Source organism: Rhinatrema bivittatum, chromosome 8 (genome assembly GCF_901001135.1).
Source record: "Rhinatrema bivittatum chromosome 8, aRhiBiv1.1, whole genome shotgun sequence".
Classification (NCBI taxonomy): domain Eukaryota; kingdom Metazoa; phylum Chordata; class Amphibia; order Gymnophiona; family Rhinatrematidae; genus Rhinatrema; species Rhinatrema bivittatum.
In genome coordinates, this window is record NC_042622.1 from 261,900,726 (window position 1) to 261,920,144 (window position 19,419).

General features: G+C 49.2%; 1 protein-coding gene across 4 annotated transcripts in view; it reads left to right on the plus strand.

Moving 5' to 3' along the window:
* Positions 1 to 19,419, plus strand: part of LOC115098282 (centromere protein F-like) — a 116,068-nt gene that overhangs the window by 25,133 nt on the left and 71,516 nt on the right. For 3 of the 4 annotated variants that reach the window (XM_029614794.1, XM_029614793.1, XM_029614792.1), the window contains 5 exons: positions 6,439 to 6,643; positions 8,671 to 8,867; positions 9,030 to 9,139; positions 9,362 to 9,453; positions 9,732 to 9,999. In XM_029614794.1, the coding sequence (XP_029470654.1) occupies positions 6,482 to 6,643; positions 8,671 to 8,867; positions 9,030 to 9,139; positions 9,362 to 9,453; positions 9,732 to 9,999 (829 nt within the window). In that variant the 5' untranslated portion in view covers positions 6,439 to 6,481. The remainder of the gene's footprint in view (positions 1 to 6,438; positions 6,644 to 8,670; positions 8,868 to 9,029; positions 9,140 to 9,361; positions 9,454 to 9,731; positions 10,000 to 19,419) is intronic. The other variant, XM_029614795.1, reaches the window with a different exon arrangement.

Sequence of the window (19,419 nt, forward strand, 5' to 3'; positions counted from 1 at the left end):
CACACACTATGATTCAAGCGTTCCCCATCCCCATTATATCTCACTCTATCCTTAGCAGAGATAAACCACCGATCCTCAACCATCAACGCTCAAAGAGATCATTGATCCCTATCATGACTTCACCCCTTACTCAATTCCTGGGCCTCTCTCTAATTACCCTAACTCTTCTCAACTCACAATCCCTCACAAAAATCACATATCCTTAATGACTACCTCCTGGACTCTCAACCTGTTATCTGCACAATCACTGAAACATGGCTGCAAAACACAGACACAGCCTTAATTAACCAATTGCCACTACAAGATTACGACATATTCTCCCTACCCAGACAAAAAAAAAGAGGAGGAGGAATACTGCTAGCTGCAAAAAAAGATCTGAGACTATCCCATCAACCAGTGATCTCAACGATCAAATTAGAAATTGGGCTATTCAAATCGAATACCCTACAAATCTGTCTAATTTATGCCCCCCCGGGCTCCTAGAGTCTGACCCCTCCCCTCTCATCGAAATCGTCACCAAACACATCAACACAGACGCCCCTGCCATCATCCTAGGGGACTTCAACATTCATGCGGACTCTCCATCTCCTACCCCCAACTGTGAAGCCCTTCTATTCTCTTTCCAAGCCATGGGTTTTAAGCAAATTATAAATAAACCCACACATAAAGCCGGCCACACTCTGGACCTCATTTTCATAAATGAACCCATCTCCCACCCCCCCCCCCCCCCCCCACCTGTACCCCCATCCCCTGGTCAGATCACTCATTGATCACTACAGAACTATCAATAAAGAGAAAACAGACTCCCTGCATTCCCAAATCAACAATATGGTTCAGAAAACCTTGCTCAATGGATGACCTTAACTCAAATCTGGCCAAGGACCTACCCAATTTGGATCTCACCAACGCCGACACTGCTATAACATCATGGCTTAACATCACTCGCTCAGTAGCTAACAAAACCTGCCCTTTGACTTCTAAAGAAATCAACCCAGCACTTTCAAATAAGAAACCCTGGTTCTCTACAACACTGAAAAATCTCAAACAAGACCTACGACACAAAGAGCAACGTTGGCGCAAAGATCCCTCACCCTCCCTTCTAGCCAATTATAAAACCGCTATGAGTATCTACAGAACCACCATATTACGCACAAAGAAAGATTTCTATGCCAAAAGAATACACAGCTTCATGTACGATCCAAAAACACTATTCTCTTATGTATCAGCCCTCACTACACCAGTCCCACCAACCATCCCAGAAGAAGAAGCCCAAAACAAATCCACTGAATTGGCTCTATTCTTCGAGAAGAAAATTCACAACCTACTGGCCCCACTGAATAACTCAAACACCCAACCCCCTCCCATCTACAAACCATCACCCTCCACTCACAAACCGCTTCTAGAATCATTTGAACCCACATCTTCCCTGGAAATTGAATCGTTAATCAAGAAAATGAAGCCATCGTCACATCCATCTGATCAAATACCCACCAAACTCCTGCTTACAATCCCAAATACCATTTCCAAACCACTGGCAGACATCATAAATTGTTCCCTGACACAAGGATACGTTCCAGACTCACTCAAAACCGCCTCTCTAAAACCTTTACTAAAGAAACCTAATCTGGATCCAACCAACCCGGCAAACTTTCGCCCCATAGCAAACCTTCCATTTATCACCAAACTAATGGAAAAACTAATCAATAACCAACTCACAGACTACTTAGATTCCTACAACATTTTCTTTCCGTCACAATACGGTTTCCGTAAACACCTAAACACAGAAACGCTACTACTATCTTTAACAGACAACATCCTAATGGGCCTAGACAAAGGCCAATCCTACCTTCTGGCCCTTCTCGACATCTCAGCAGCATTCGACACGGTAAACCATGCAATTCTCATCAACCGCCTAAGGAAAATCGGCATCACAGGCTTGGCGCTCAAATGGTTCAAATCCTTCCTCAATAACAGAAAATACAAGGTGAGAATAAATGATAAAGAATCCCATCCCATCCACTCCAACCATGGCATCCCCCAAGGATCCTCGCTATCTCCCACACTGTTTAATATTTATCTATTACCTTTATGCCAGCATCTAGAGAGCCTAAACCTAACTCATTTTGTATATGCTGACGATGTACAGATCTTAATCCCTGTCACAGACCCCACCTCTAGCTCCATGCACTTCTGGAACAACTGCCTCAGCTCCATCAATAGTCTACTCTCAAGTCTCAATCTAGTACTCAACACCTCAAAAACAGAACTTCTATTCATTTCTCCAAAGGACAACAACCCCCTTACTCTCCATCTCTCACCATTTGTAAACCACGTAAGAGATCTAGGAGCCATGCTTGACACCAGAATGAATATCAAAAAATTCATTAACACAACCACCAAGGAATGCTTCCACAAGCTCCATGTCCTGAAACAAATAAAACCTCTCCTTCACTTTCAAGACTACAGGTCAGTACTCCAAGCCATACTGTTTTCAAAAATAGACTACTGTAACGCGCTCCTCCTTGGTCTTCCAGCCGCCTCAACGAAACCACTACAGATGCTTCAAAATGCCGCAGCAAGGATCCTTACAAATTCGCGGTGCAAGGACCACATTACACCAATCCTAAAAAACCTACACTGGCTACCTATCAACCACAGAATAATGTTCAAGACCTTAACCATCATCCACAAAAACATATATCACCGATCTACTCTACAACTCAAAATACCTCTCGAACTTCACGTTTCCACAAGACCGATCACTCCAAGCCCCCCCCCTAACAAATCCACCAGTCACACTTCCATCCAGAAACGAACCTTATCCACGGCTGGCCCGTATCATTGGAATCTTCTGCCCCCAGAACTTCGACAAGAACAAATCCGTTTTCATTCAGAAAGAAACTAAAAACGTGGCTGTTCACACAAGCCTTCCCTTAATGGACACCCTACTAACAGCACTGCTATGCACTCTATTTTCACAAATCCGCCCCCGCCTCCTCACTCATTCGTGCATGCAGTTTTATAGACCTAAAGATTAAGCTATTGTCTAAGTTCCTATGTTATACTTTGTTACACTACACTTAGTTACGTTATAATCTATTATGTTAATCGTATGCGTTTACTCTCTACTCTCCCACTCTGTAAACCCCTGTTCATTGTAACTTTATCTTCCTGGTTAATTGGTTACCCCTTGTTTCAATGTAAACCGGTACGATAAGACATTAATCTTGAGTATCGGTATATCAAAATTATTTAAATAAATGTCTGTCATTTCAACTTATCACATCCCCCATGGAGGGCAAGTTGGTGTCACAGAATGCGCAGGTCAAACTTTGAGAGGATTATTTAATCTAAAACCGCCTCTGTGGAAACTTCCACCTTCCTATGATTTGTATGTTTTGTTGGAGCAATTGATGAGACTGCCATATGAGCCTTTGTGGACCACTGAACTGCCTTTTTATCTTGGAAGGTGCTCTTCTTGCTTGTGCTCATTTCTACTTGACAGGTTGGCGAGCTCCAGGCTTTAGTCACATACCTCCGTATACTCAAATCTTCCATGACAAAGTTATCTTGCCCCTCCACCTGGCTTTCCTTCCAAAGGTGGTGTTTGAGTTCCATATTAATCAGTGTATTGCTTTACCAACTTTTAACCCTGTCCCTTTTACCAATCCTGGTGACTCCGATCTGTGCACACTGAATTGCAGAAGAGCGTTATTGATTTATTTGGACAGAACTCTCGGTTGACATTTTTCATGCAACTCCTCATCTTATGATGATAATCGACCGGGTGCTCCAGTTCAGAAATGGACCCTCTCTAACTGATTGCAGGATTGCATTGTGACATGCTATAAGCTTCAATTCTCAAATTATGATCACCTCTTTTCAAAAGTTTTTTTTTTTCTTTTAAATATTTTTTTTCTTGAGTATTTTTTAACCACAAATACACAGGAAAAAAATATTTTAAAAAAATCTTTTGAAAAGAGGTGATCATAATTTGAGAATTAGAGTTTCAAGGTATATATCCCTCTAAACACACTTTCAGTGCATCTATTCATTGGTATCTTGGGGTGCTATAAGCTTCAGCATCTCCATGTGCCCCACAACATGGTGGCCCATCAGGTCTGAACAGTTGCTTCCTCTTTGGCATTGCTAAATGCCACACCTGTCTAGGATATCTGCAGGGCTGTGACATGGTCAACTTCCCATACTTTTTAGAGATGTGAATCGGAACCAGAATCGGATCAGATATCAGTTCCGATTCACATCTCTAAAATTACTTTTACCTTCACCTTGATATGTGGTTTGGTTGTTTTGTCTTCAGAGGTTTTTGCCGGCAGGCAAACTAACACTATGTTCATGCCCCGTCATAAGCCATCAGCCTACATCCTGTCACCAATTATGAATCAATGATTGCATGACTGCATAATGCACGGGTCTCTATGATGGCCTTGGACCTGTCTGGACAGTGCAAAACCATGCAGCTCCTACTCCACTAATGTACCAATGCGCCCTACCTGTGTTGGCACCTTGCCAGCTACCAGCCAACCTCTGCAGCTCTACTACAAAAAGTAACAAAAACAAACAAGGAAGGGAAATACAGGGCCAGAGCTGCATGCTGGAAGGTTGTGTATTTTGTTAAAGACTTGATTTTTTACAGCACTCAGCTAGGGAGTTAACAGACATATGCTGTCTTGTCTTGCTTCTCCATGGAAAAAGCAAAGTTGCGTACCTGAAACAGGTGTTTTCAGTGGACAGCAGGACAAAAAGTGATTATGTTCCCTCCTTCCTCCATAGTAAGTTAGCTCAGCTCTTGTATTGACTGAAAGACAAAGTGTAGTGGCAAGGGCGCCAACCCAGCCACATGTATTCAGTAGAAATTTTAGTAGTTTCAGTTTGGGGAGGAAGTACTGACTCAGTGCTGTCAGATGACGTCACCCAGATATGTGGCTTTGTGCTGCTGTCCACGGAGAACGCCTGTTTCAGGTAAGCAATTTTTGTTTGCTCTCTAGCCCTTTCCTTTCAAGTAGCCTACATGGAAGTAGAGGGTAGGGGAGAGGGTTAGCCTGAAGCAGAGAGCAGATAAAGCTACTCTGTTTTCTAAACTCCTAAACGTCTCCTGTGGAGGAGTAGCCCAGTGGTTAGGGCAATGGGCTGTAAACCAGGGCAGCCAGGGTTCAAAGTCTTGCAACTTTAGGAAGTCTCTTCACTCTTCATAGCCTCAGGTACAAAACCTACAGGACTTGAATGTAATTCACTTTGAAGTGCATCAAAAAGCAGAATATAAATGCAATACTGACACAGACACTGCAGAGCAAAGAACAAATACAAATGCGATTGGATAAGCAGAAGTTTGGAATTTTATGAGCAGTAGTGTCAGCCTTCAAGGATTCAGCACTGGCCTTGATAATTAGCACTACAGCTCACAGGTTTCAAACCTCTTTTTGTGTCTTGTTACCCAGGGCTTAATTTCCAGCATAACAATCAAGAGTGATCTTCTGCCACATTTTTAACTCAAGGAAGCGGAGTAAAGTCGGCAGTGAAAATAAGTTCTGGCAGCGCTGGTAGGGACCCCAGAGAAGGCAGCACAGGGTGTTTTTGAGCTGCTTACCCTGAGCCAGGGAGCAGCCAAATGGCCTTGATTTTTGTGCAGTTTGCTGGCACAGTTGAGTCCATGAGGGAGAATGGCAAAGATCAAAGAGAAAGGAGGTGAAGGCCTGTCAGTGCCACTGCTACTAGGTGTGTCGCATACGTGAGTGTTTAAGAGAGAATTCACACCCAGCCCTGGTTCCTCCCCCCTGAATCGGGTCCCACCAGGGCCTGGCCCTTCTACCTTATATGGGTCACCCCCCCATTTCACTCCATAGATCCACTTCTTTTTTTGTGTACAAATTAAGCCCTGGTTTGCACTGTTCTGAAAAAGCACGTCTTCTGCCTAAGGAGTTAATTTCCTACAACTTCATAAAGAGAGAGAAAAAAAAAAATCCCTGTGAAAAGTTGGGCAAGTAAAATCTTGTGTAAAAGGCCCTCTGGGTGTTTTGTCTGAAGAGGCTGCATAAAACTTTCTTCTGGAAAATCATTGGAAGTATTCCGTTTATAAAGGAAAGTGATGGGATCCTAGCTCAGTTGAAAATTCACTTATGTTGTCATCACTACCTCTGGGGTGGGACAGGAGAAGGAAATGTGAGGAATTTTATTTTTTTTTAGCTGCAGTTATAAGAAATACTCTTAAGAGCCACTCTGGTACTAGTCTTGTGCACTCCCGCTCTATTAATGTCTCTTACTCATGGAGCTGCTGTTCTGGATAACCAGCTTGGAATCATGTTGTATGCAGATAAAAGATAGTCAGTGGTGCTGTCTGTGATCAGGCATTATAAGGTGAGAGAACCTGGACAGGCTTCACTTTGCAGTAACATCCAAATCCTGTGTGTTCCCCTTTAGGGATGGTCCTGGCTTGGCAGGTAGCTGCCACAAGGTGAACACCATGAGCTGGATGGCAGAGGAGTGGAAAGTCGGGATCCCCAGCCAGGCCCTTCAGAAGCTCCATGAGAGCGAGAAGCAGCTGGAGAAGCTTGCAAAGGAAAGGCAGCAGAAACAAGTTTTGCTGGAGGCCTTGGAGACCACACTACAGAAGGAAAACCAGAAGGTAGGCATCTCCTTCCAGGCTGTCGGGGAAAGAGAGGTTACCACTGCACCCCTTCCCCCATGGATATCACTAGTTTGTCAGCTAATATTTAGTGTTCTTCATGCACAAGCACAACAAACATCCACGTAAGATGGGTGACATCATCCGACAGTGCAAAGTCAGATGGTTTTTCTGTCAAAGCCCAGAAAGTTTGACTTTGTCTTCTGAGCATGAGCAAGCCTTCCCATGCTAGTGATCCCTCCCTGCATGTGATTTCTGCCTCCCATCTATTTTCATCCGTTCAGCAAATGGTCAGGAAAACCGTTTCTCTCTCGGCTTCACCACGTTAATCCTCAAATGTCGACAAATAAGACTTCTTCGGAAAGAAAGGGGAAGAGCCCTTTAAAAAAAAAAAAAAAGTAAAATAAATTCTGTATTTTCACTCTTTATGCTTTAAATGTCTTGGGATTGAACCATGATACCGCTAATTGTGAACAAATGTTCCCGAGAGCACTAGTCTACAGAGAATGTCAACAAATATGAGCAACCAAGCCCATCTGATTGGAATAAGGCAAAAAGATGTTTAAAATCAAATTCATCAAAATGGGAGGAAAATTGTAGATGCTGAAAGACCACATCGAAGACTCATTGGCACTGAAGCATCAGAGCCAAGACACATCAGTAGTGAAGAGAGACAGAAAGGAGCCATCAACATCAAAGTATCGACACTGACTGAACATACCATGGAGCTCTCAGCAGAGAGAGAACTCGTTACTCCACCATCTCATTCTAATGAGAACCTTAAGTTCTCATTAGAATGTGGGGCCAATTAAATAAATGACCGCTTAGCAGCGTCCTTGTCTGAGTTACAGAGCATTTATACGTTATCCTAGTTATTTTTCTGAGTGTTATTTCCTGGGTTATTTTCACTTAAAACACATTTGCTATAGCTGTCTAAATATTTAGCATGATGATGAACACTTTCCAAGAGGTAGGTGTGTTAGTCTGGAACAATAAAAATGCCACTCTTTTTGCTTTTGAAAATTGACAAAATATTTAATTACAACTTAAGAACATAAGAAATTGCCATGCTGGGTCAGACCAAGGGTCCATCAAGCCCAGCATCCTGTTTCCAACAGAGGCCAAAACCAGGCCACAAGAACCTGGCAATTACCCAAACACTAAGAAGATCCCATACTACTGATGCAATTAATAGCAGTGGCTATTCCCTAAGTAAAATTGATTAATAGCCATTAATGGACTTCTCTTCCAAGAACTTATCCAAACCGTTTTTGAACCCAGCTACACTAACTGCACTAACCACATCCTCTGGCAACAAATTCCAGAGCTTTATTGTGCGTTGAGTGAAAAATAATTTTCTCCAATTAGTCTTAAATGTGCTACTTGCTAACTTCATGGAATGCCCCCTAGTCCTTCTATTATTCGAAAGTGTAAATAACAGAGTCACATCTACTAGTTCAAGACCTCTCATGATCTTAAAGACCTCTATCATATCCCCCCTCAGCCATCTCTTCTCCAAGCTGAACAGCCCTAATCTCCTCAGCCTTTCCTCATAGGGGAGCTGTTCCATCCCCTTTATCAACTTACCCAGGTAAATTACCTAACCTTTAGCTGACAAAGTATGCACAGAAATCAGCGACATGAGTGCTTTTAGGTGCAAGGTTCCGGGCTTGTGGTTAGGTTGCCGGGGGGCAGAAAACAGGTGCAGATCTCTCCGGATGCTTTTTCCCTGGGATGCTTTTCAAGAGAAAGCTTATTTGCACGTTCCTATTTTGAAAATTGGTGCAAAGCCTGCAGGTAAAAGTACCTCATCTATTCAGGTAGTTTTGAAATTGTCCCCGCAAAGCTTGAACATGTTGGCTGGGGTAATATTTTCATGCAGTAAAAATCATGTTGGAGCCAGTGCTGTAACTGTGTTCTGTTGTCCTCCAGTGCCATCCATGCAGTTGAGTAAGATTTTGCCGTGGAATAATTTACAAGGGGATGAGTCATGCGTGTTCTGTAGATGTTTGCCTGCTCTTATTTAGCATGATGAGGAGAGGAGAGAGTTACTGACAGTGAGACAGGAGAAGCAGATCCTGGCAGAAGCCTGCAGCAGTGGGGAGAAGACCCAGCAGCAGCTGGCCCAGGAATTACAGATGAAGGACACCCAGGTGTGCTGCTTGCAGGGCCAGCTGGACTCGGCCCAGAGTCAGATTGAGAAGCTGGAGCAAGAGCTGAACAGGTACCAGTTGCTGCTTTGAAGCGGGGGAGGGGGAGAAGGGTTGCAGAAATTCTTGACCTTGCGGGATGTCCTGAAAATGAGAGGGTGATCATACAGTGTGACATTCTGATGCGGAGACCATTCTTCCAGCACCAGTGTTATGGTTCTCTTCTTTCTGGTTAGGTGTCGGATAGAGCTGGAAAAGCTGCAGTGTGCTATGCAGTCGGGGGAATCTCAGTTGTTCTTAACCCCATCCTGGAGCTACAAAGGCTCGCCAATACCAATAGGAGAAGGTGAGAATTCCATGGGTTTGAGTCCAGTTGGTGTCCAGTTGTTGCAGCCCATGCCTTACTTTCAATGTTGTGGTGTGTGTGTGAGAGGCTGCTAATTCTTGGTTCTCAGTCTGGTATGGGAGTAGCCTGTTTCTTCCTGTACATTGTTTGCAGATCTGCTACTTTGGATTTGCAGTAGTGTAGTGTGTTTGCTCAGTGCTCTACCTCCTGTTTTATGTTTAGGGTCTTATTCTTCTCAACCGGATCTGACCAAAAAATCCTTCAGCACAGGCCAGCATCAGACTGATGTCCTGCTCCCACTGCTGTCCATTACAGTAAGTATAATCCACTTCTCAGATTTATAGTTTTGCTTGCAGGATATCTCCATTTGGGCCCTGGTCTGGATATTCATTACACAAACTTTGATGGATGATCCAAGCATCGACTTAGTTCTTTCTGTGCAAAGCCTCTTGGTAACTGTCCTGTGATCTGAATGCTTCATGTGCAAGTGTTCTGTTGAGGCTAAATGATATTTGAAGCCTGGTAGTGGTTGGTGTTGGAATTACAGTTTGCGGTTTATCTGAATATGGGAGCCTTCCCCTTTTTTTCACAGCAAGAGCTGCAGTTCAGCAGCAGCCCCATAGAGAGCCGCCACCAGAGAGAGCCCCCTGCCTTTCCCTGGTATGAAGAATCCACGCTCATTCAGCACCAGGCACTCTCCAAGAAAAACAGCCCCCAGTCACCATCTTCCTGGGAACAAAAAGCACCTACTACACGTAATACAAGGCCACAGCAGCACAATGGTAATAATACTGCTTGCAAATCCTCGAAGGACAGGAAGGTGGTGCGCCCAGAGGAGCAACTAAGGCAAGCCAATGAAGGTATGACCAGGAGATTCCCGTGGGCTTCTGGTGATAGAATGAATATATTCTGTGTATACTTGCCTCTTCCTCAGCAAGAGAGAGAGAGAGTCTAAGGAGATCTGAAGGGCTGTATTAGTAAATAGGAATTCCCTGTACATACCCACATCAGTCAGACTGCTGGGTTTGCCTCCCTTCCAACAGATGGAGACAGAGAAAAACTTGAAGAGCAGCTCCTCTTAACCTGATGTGCTACCTGCATCTCTTCAGTAGTTCTTTGTCTCCAGCAGATGGAGGTGGCACAAAACCTGCGGTCTTGAACCAGTCTCAAGATTTAAAAAAAAAAAAAAAAAAAAAAGAAATTTACAAGTAAAGGAAGATCAAGCATGACAACAAGAAGTGGAATTTCCTCCCGGGGGTTGGCAGGTCCTGGTGGGACCATCCCCCCTGGTAGTAGGTCTGGTAGAGCAGGCTCCTCGTTTTAGTCAGGCACCAGGAGTGATCACCGGTAGTCCGGTCCCTCCCCCTCCACCAGCATGGACCCGGAGCGGCATATATGCCATGCCAGTAACCTATTTTTCCCTGTACGTACCAGGATCAGTCCAGGACACCTGGGTTGTGACTCCGCACCAGTAGATGGAGACAGAGCAAAACTTGTGGGCGGAGCCATATATGCCCCTGTGCCAGTAGATGGTGCAGGTGCGGTCACAGCCTCTTCCCGCCCTGGGTCTTTTTTAGTCAGTCAGGGTGGTTGTTGCTTTTTTCTCAGTGCTGATTAGTTTGAGTTTCAAGAACTTTATTTTAGTTTGGAAAGTTTGAAGGAATCCGGTCCGTCCTGCCTCCCAGGGGGGTTTGAAGGTCCTGAGGGGACTATCCCCCCCTGGTTGAGGCCGCTGCCAGGGCTGAGGGCCCGGCTGAACTAGTGGCAGCGTCGGGGGTGACACTGGGGAGCCCGGTTCACTCACCCCCGCTGGAGTAGGACCTCAGGACCGAGGACAGCGGCAAGTACAAAAAAAAAAAAACCAAAAAGTGTTTATTTTGTTTCTGTCGGCTCTCTGTTTCTTTGCGCTCCGTCTCGGGGGTTTTCTCAGGGGGAGTGGCTGGACGGGGGGGCCGAATCTAATTTTTTTCTTCAGTTTTTGTTGTCTGTGTTTTTGCCGCGTTTGTGCGAGAGGCCGCGGGGGTCGGTCTGCCGGTCATGCGGCCCGGAGCGTGCGCGGTTTCTAGGAACGGACTCTGTTCTCCCTGCGTCTCGGACGGAGAGGGACCGTCCGGGACGAGTCGGGGGAGCCGTTCCCGCTCAGCTCGATCGCCGCCGCATGTTGCTGCAGTTTCTGAGAGGCCTGCTGCGCCCTTCCCGAGTAGCGCAGGAGTGGCGGCCATTTTAGGGACAGCCCGCGAAATCGCGCGGGAGGCTGCCGGGCCTAGCGACATGTCTCCCGCGTTTTCTCCACAGAGAAGGCCATCGGGAAGGGACGCACCGGGGGGGGGGGGCTGAGTCCCCTGTGCAGGCCAGTGCGGGTGAAGATTCTTCAGACTCTGGGTCCTCATTTTCCTCAGACTTTGCCCTGTTGCGGCGCAAAGCTTAAGCTTAAGAGACGCTGGCGCAGGGCTGAGAAAATTGTTCCTGCGGAAGGTGCAGGCAAAGCTAAGAAGAGGAAGACCAAGGAGGTCCCAGGCTTTTCCCCAGCGCCGCTCAGGAGGACGCGGCCGCCGAGAGGAGGCACTCAAGGGACGGGTACAGAGTCCTCCTCGCAGGAGGAGGTGGATTCGTCCGAGGAGCCCCGGGGGGGGCCAAAGGGACAGCAGGGGCTGGTTCCGCCCAGCCCGGAGCGGGCGAAGGAACACAAACCGTCAACGGGGATGACCCGAAAGTGGTTCGGCTGTTCCGGGGAGAGGAGCTGTCCCCTCTTATCCCGGCCATCCTTCAGGATTTGGGGGTGGAGCCCCCACCAATAATGTCCCGGCCAGGAGCCAACATAGACCCAGTGCTCTTAGGTCTCACTGGCCCAGCAGTGGCCTTCCCATTCCATTGTTTTTTCGTCATTGGATATCCTGTTTCGCGAATGGGATACACCGGAGTTAGGGCTGAAGGTCAGCAAGGCCATGGATAAGCTCTAATCGCTGCCAGGAGGACGTCCTGGAGCTCCTACAGCTCCCCACGGTGGACGCAGCGGTGTCGGCATTGACGAAGCGGTCGACGATCCCGGTCACGGGGGCCACGGCTCTCAGAGACGTTCAGGATAGGAAGCTGGAGGTACAGCTTCCAAAGATTTTGAGGTGTCAGCCTTGGGAGTCCGTGCTCCCATCTGTAGCATCTTCGCCATGAGGGCTAGTCTGCGCTGGGCCCAGGTCCTCCAGGCGAATGCAGCTCTGTCAGTGGAGGAAGCCACGCAGGCGGGCCGGCTGGAGGCGGCGATAGCCTATGAAGCAGATGTCCTCCACGATCTCCTTCGTATATCTGCTACATCCATGGTGTCGGCCGTCTCGACACGCCGCCTTCTTTGACTCACAATTGGGCGGTGGATGGATCCTCCAAGGCTCACCTCGGAGCGCTACCGTTCAAGGAGTTGGATAATTTAACAATTCCCCTTGGGGAAACCAGGGTTTTTACACTGCCTGAGGACAGGTCCAGATCTCGGTCCTTTTTCCCTAGCAGGGCGCGTTTCGGGGAAACAGAAGATCGCGCCCCAGAGGTCTACCGGGCCTTCCTACTGGTCGTCGTCTTCCCGGTCGCAGTGGCAGCGGCGGGATTCGGTAGACAAGGGGGTGCCCTGTCGGGCTCGGGACCCAAGGCTTCCCAATGAAATACAGTTGGTTCATCCCTCGCATCAACCTCAGGCCATCGTTCCAAGCATAGGGGCGCAGTTGACGTGGTTCTTCGAGGACCGGGCCACAATAAAGTCGGATCAGTGAGTCCTCAGCGTCATAAGACACGGCTACGGTCCGGCAGACAGATTTCTGGTGTCACCCTGCAAGTGTTCAAAGAAAGGGACGGCAGGGCAAGAAACCCGGCGGCGCCTGGAAAGCTTGGGAGCCATCTCCCCCGTACTTTCCGATCAGCGAGGCACGGGCCGTTACTCCATTTTCTTCATCGTGCCAAAGAAGGACGGCACGTCACGGCCAGTTTTAGATCTGAAGGGGTAAACAGATGTCGTCGCATCCCACTCTTCCAAATGGAAACAATTCGGTCTGTGATTGCCTCGGTGTTTCAGGCGAGTTCTGGCCTCTCGGGATCTCACGGAAGCGTACCTCCACGTGGGCATCTGGCATTCTGGACAGACTTTATCAATTCCGAGCTCTCCCTTTTCAGCCTCGCAACGGCTCCTCGCACGTTCCCGAAGGTGACGGGGGTAGTGGCGGCACAGCTTCGACAGGAGGTTTTCCTGGGGCACCCCTCCCTGGACGATTGTCTGATCCGGGCCAAGTCCGAGGATCGATGTCGTCTGGCGGTCGCCAGAGCCCTCCATCTTTTGCGGTCCCGGGGCTGGGTCGTCAACTTCAACAAGAGTCAGCTAGTCTTCACCCAGTCCTTGGAGTACCTGGGAGCCCTGGTCGACACAACACAGGGCGAAGTGGTTCTGTCCGGAGAATGGGTGCGCAGGCGGCAGGGTCAAGTGAGCCGGTTCCTATCTCTTCGACTACCGCTGGTTTGCGATTCCCTGATGGTTCTGGGCTCTATGGCATCAACGATCGAGGTGGTTCCCTGAGCTTTTGTGCTTCTACGGCCATTACAATCAGCCTTCCTTTCCCGATGGCAGCTGGTGTCGGGAGAGTTCCACCTATCGCTTCCACTCACGGCCCAGGCCAGGTCCAGTCTTCACTTGTGGTGGGATCCGGACCACCTGGCTTGTGGAGGGTCCCTCCTGGTTCCCAACTGGACGGTGGTAACCACGGATGCCAGCCTCTCCGGTTGGGGAGCAGTCTGCCTGGGCAAGTCCGTACAGGGCCGCCATCACCAAGCTAGAGTCCAGAGCGGCTCGCCTGGCGCTACTGTCCTTTCTGCCATTGATACGGGGAAAGGCGGACCGAGTGTTGTTGGACTAAGCGATTTTCCGTGGCCTACATCAATCGCCAAGGCGGGACACGGAGTCTACTGCCGGCGGAAGAGGTGCAACTTTTGATATCCTGGGCGGAACAACATCTCAGCGACATTGCAGCGTCTCGCATTCCCGGGGTCGACAAAGTCCAGGCAGATTTTCTCAGCCGTCATCATCTGGACCCCGGAGGGTGGGAGCTGGCGGATGAGGCGTTTCTCCTCATCTGCGAAACGTGGGGAGTGCCTCACATGGATCTGATGGCCACATGGCACAGCGTGAAGGCTCCGCGATTTTACAGTCTGCGTCGGGAGAAAGGGGCCGAGGGAGTCGACGCGTTGGTGCTTCCCTGGCCGACGGATGGCTTGTTCTACGTGTTTTTCTCCCATGGCTGATGTTAGGCAAGATCCTTCGGCGCATAGAGTTGCACCCGTCCAACGTGTTCATGGTGGACCGTGGTTCGCGGACCTCATTCAGTTATCAGTGGATGCTCCCCTTCACCTTCTGGGGTTGGCGGGGCTCCTCCGCCAAGGCACCGTCTGTTGGAGGATGCGGATCATTGTTGTCTCGCGGATCACTTTGTCTCGCGGCATGGCTTTTGAGGGAAATCGGTTGCAGAAAACCGGTTACTCGGATGCGGTGGTGTCCACGCTGTGGAGGTCCAGAAAGCAGTCTACGTCCTTGGCTTATGTCCGAGTCTGCCCTGCTTCCGCTTCCGTCCCCGAGTTCCTGGCGTATCTTCAGGCTGGTCTTGCCACAGGACTAGCGTGCAGTTCCCTCTGAGTCCAGGTTGCGGTCCTTGCTTGCTGGCGAGGTAAGGTTCGTGGATCCTCCCTCGCCCTGTTTCCGGATGTCTCCCATTTTCTTCGGGGGGGCGAAACATCTCCGTCCTCCATTACGTCATCCGTGCCCGTCTTGGAATCGGACTTGGGTTCTTTCCTCCCTCTGCGCAACGCCGTTTGGGCCCTTGAAGCGGTCGACTCTTAACGATCTCACGTTGAAGGCTGTATTCCTTGTCGCCATTGCTTCGGCACGGCGGGTTTCGGGCTTGCAGGCGTTGCCTGGTAGGGAGCCATTCTTGCGCATTTCCGAATCGGGAGTCTCTTTGCGCACAGTCCTTTCTGTTTTGCCCAAAGTGGTGTCGGCGTTGTTTTCACTCAGTTGAGCTTCCCGAGTTCCCGGTAGGAGATTCCTCGGACCCGAAATTGCAGGAATTCTCACAGGACAAGCAGGATGGTAGTCCTCACAAATGGGTGACATCGAGGATGGAGCCCTGTACGGAAAACTTTTCTGTCAAAGTTTCAACAAGCTTTGACTGACACTGGCACACTGGGTGCACTGAGCATGCCCAGCCTGCAATTATCCCTGTGAGCCACAGGTGTCTCCCTCAGTCTTCTTTTTTCCGCTCTGCAGTCAGCATAGCGGTTGGAGCTCTGTGAGGATTTTTTAACTAATTACCTCATGGAAACACTTAACTTTTCACTTCAAAAAACACTTTTCCCTGCACAGGTCTCCCTCCGCGTACGTTTTTACGACGCTCGGTGAGTACTAATTCTTATTTTTCGGTCGGTTCCTGTCACTATCTTAAGGCTGTTAACTGACTGAAGCCTTCCCTTCCCCCATTTTTCAGTTAGCTTTAAACAGCTTGCGAGTATCTCTGTGACACTCTGCTTGCTTATGCTAGTGGGGTAGGGATTTTTTCCTTAACTTTAGGACCTCTGTAGCTTCAAGTCCTTCGTTCCCTGGTACCCTCACGCAGTCGATACCCTATCGCTACACCGGGACCCTCCTAAACCGCCCTGGGCTTTTATATGTCATCAGCGCCCCTCCCCCCACGGTGCCCTGATGCCTTTATCCATGTTTTTTGCTTTTCAGTGCTACCAGGCTTTTTCCTCCTACGCACTGTTTTTTTCCTTGGGCTTCCTCGGTGCCGTCCCTACCCGGATGCATGCCATTGACGCACACGCTGTTAGTCACTGCCATGCATACTCGGGTCGCTGCCACCGCTGCCCGAGACACTTTTTAACGATCCCAGGGTCACTTCATCGATGCCACCCCCCCTTTTGGGGATGCCATCGATGCCCCATCCTCCCCACCGATGTCCAGCCCTTTTCCATCGGTGGGCATCGGTGCCACATCGATTCGTCGGTGGGCATCGGTGCCGGATGGTCCCCGTCGGTGGGCATCGGTGCCGGATGGTCCCCATCGGTGGACATCGGTGCCGGATGGTCCCCATCGATGGACATCGGTGCCGGATGGCTTGTCCGTCGATGGCATTGGTGCCGGATGGCCGTCCGTCGATGGCATCGGTGCCAGGTCCTTTTGCATCGATGGACACCGATGCCCAGGTGTTTCATCCATGGGCATCTATGTTAGAATGCATCCATCGAGGGCAGTCGATGCCAGGCTGCTCCCATCGGTGAAATTCGATGCCCAGGTGGGTCCCATCGGTGGGTATCCATGCCGGCTCGATTCCGTGGATGGGCGTTGATGCCAATGCCAGCCTTATGGCTGGCATCGATGCCCATGCCGATTCCAGGACTGGCGTTGATGCCGGGATGGAATTCATCGACTGGGAGATCCATGCCATCGATTCCATACGTGTCCATATCGATGCCACCGACACACGTGTCTGGGGCACCGATGCCATGTACACTTGGAAATCTGAGTCTGTCCAAATCGATACCGTCAACGTCTGTGGCCCTATAGTTGATGCCCGTGGCCATGCCACAAACGGCATAAATGCCCGCCTCCATGCATCGATGCCCTCGACACCTCCGTTTTCCTTTGGTGTCCTTGACGCCCTATTGATTCGACTTCGACTCAGTCGATGCCGGTATCTTTTTCAATAACGGCAATGTTTTTCGATTATTCAATTCCACATCGTTTCAAAGATACCTATGCCACTGCTGTCAGTGCCCGTCACTGTCATCATTCTCCTGGCCAGTCATCGACGATTTTTCATACCCATTTTGATGATATCCTCGAAGCCCCTTAGGTTGCCTTCAATATCGTCAATACCGACATAGCACCGCCACATAATACCCTCGCCTCCTCACATTGCTCCACGCTTTGGGTTCTTTTTTAAGCCCCGTATTAGCTTAAGACACTCCATTGTGTCAGGAGCAGAGCAGGCGTGCTGACAGTTCGTCATCGATCGCCTTCCAGGACGACGAGGGCTTCCATCTCGGCGCTGGGGAAAGACCGGGCCGAGCACCGTGGCACCCATCATCGCCGACATCGTGATCGTCCGCCGCTGACGCCATCCAGCACATCGGTGCCATCCTTCTCCAGGCTGGACAACGCTCGGGCAGAGCGACATCACCACTGCCATCAGCACTGTTCCTACAGTTTTGGCAGTCCTTGGTGATCCAGAACTTCCGGATCCAGGTCCGACAGCTTCTGCATTGGCGTCACGACACATCGAGCCGCTGTGACGAGGGAAGGGAACATGAGTTCCGTTAGGGCTCCTCTGTTCCTGGCGTGCCCCACCGTCAAGTGGTGTGGGACTATGGCCATCTGTTACACTTAGCAGTCTAAACGCCACTCACGCCTGGCCTGTCTCCTCTGTACCTGTGCCACCATACCGGGTTTCAGAGCGAGATGGGTTATATTCAGTGACATTCTATACTCAATGGACCTAAGTGGTTTCATTGCTTTCGTCCCTGATTCTTATCCCAGTTCGAACTAGGACCTAGTCTCCTTCGACTCATGCTCGCAATTCCTTAGGGTTATAAAGTTTCTCCTGAAAGCTGTCAACCCATTATGCATCTATTGCACTCCAGCATAGTTTCTCATAAACTTCCTGGACGTTGCACCCATGAGTTATGCCCTTATGCCTTCCAATACTGCTTTTGCAACAATTCTTTGTGCATACAGACAGACAGCATAGGGACAATGTGCTTTCCAACTCATAAGCACGCATTACCTCTTAGCTGCTCTGCTAGACAGCTGCGCAGCTCTACCCTTGGCCCTTGTTCACTTCATGCGTCCTTGGGCCACATATCTAAGAGATTTAATGAACGCTCTATCAGACCTTCTCCACGTAGGTTCTATCCTCTCGAATGGTCTCAATTACATGTGTACAGGGCAAATCTTTTAACGCTGAGTTTAACTAAACTTTCCTCGGCGTCTGCATCATTCCATACGATGCACAGGTTCTGCTCCCTGCACATGTTTCCTATGCGTTCCCTTAGATGCCTTTTCTTCCATCAAAGGCCTCTTCAATATATCTCTTCTGCTGCCTCTCGTAGCCAGCATTCTTCTAATGTTGAACTGGGATGGGGTTCAGTATTCTTTTCCCCACTCCCTGACTGAGATCAGTATGCTTTCCCATACTTCTCAATCCATCATATCAGTAACCTTTTATTCTCTCACCAGTCAGTCCCAAATCATAGACTTACTGATGTTCTTAGGTTCTGGTAGCGTCACAAAACCTTCTAAACATAAATCTTGCCGTTTAATATGGCAGGCTTTACCTCCTGACGCTAAAAAAAAAAAAAAAAAAGAGGTATTACCCCTTTTACTTTTCCACCATTTTTTCTTACTCCCTCGGATTCTGTTCTCCAGACATCCTCCACATAGATACACCTTTCTCTTAGGAGGTGTATCGTTTTGGGAGTTGGATTCCCGTTTTCGGTAATCCTCTCTGAGTCGGCTTACCATGGATTATCCACTGATCAAGCCGCCTCTATTTCTCTAATCACGGAATGAACATATATATTCTCCTTATAAGTCTCATACATTCTACGTTTGAGCCTTTCCTGTTACGGCTGTGGCTGCTGTGCTACCGCCTCACCACCAGGGGTCCCTCTAGTGCTGACTTTCCTGACAGGCCCAGTCCATCTCCTATGTCCACTCTATGCTCTGGGTGTGCCCTCTTAACCCTGCCTGACAGTTGCCTCGGTGCTTCGGCATCGAGCTCACCTGGGCTCCCTGCTCTAGCCTGCCTTGCGTGGCCTTCGGGCCTATCCTTGCCTTGCCTTGCCTTGCGTGGCCTTCGGGCCTATCCTTGCCTTGCCTTGCCTTGCGTGGCCTTCGGGCCTATCCTTGCCTTGCCTTGCCTTGCGTGGCCTTCGGGCCTATCCTTGCCTTGCCTTGCCTTGCGTGGCCTTCGGGCCTATCCTTGCCTTGCCTTGCCTTGCGTGGCCTTCGGGCCTATCCTTGCCTTGCCTTGCCTTGCGCGGCCTTCGGGCCTATCCTTGCCTTGCCTTGTGCGGCCTTTTGGCCTTCTTCCGTGTGTGTGTGTGTGTGGCCTACGGGCCTTCTGACCTGCCTTGCCCCGTCTATGGTGTGTGGCCTACGGGCCTTCCGTGTGTGTGTGTGTGGCCTACGGGCCTTCTGACCTGCCTTGCCCCGTCTATGGTGTGTGGCCTACGGGCCTTCCGTGTGTGTGTGTGTGTGG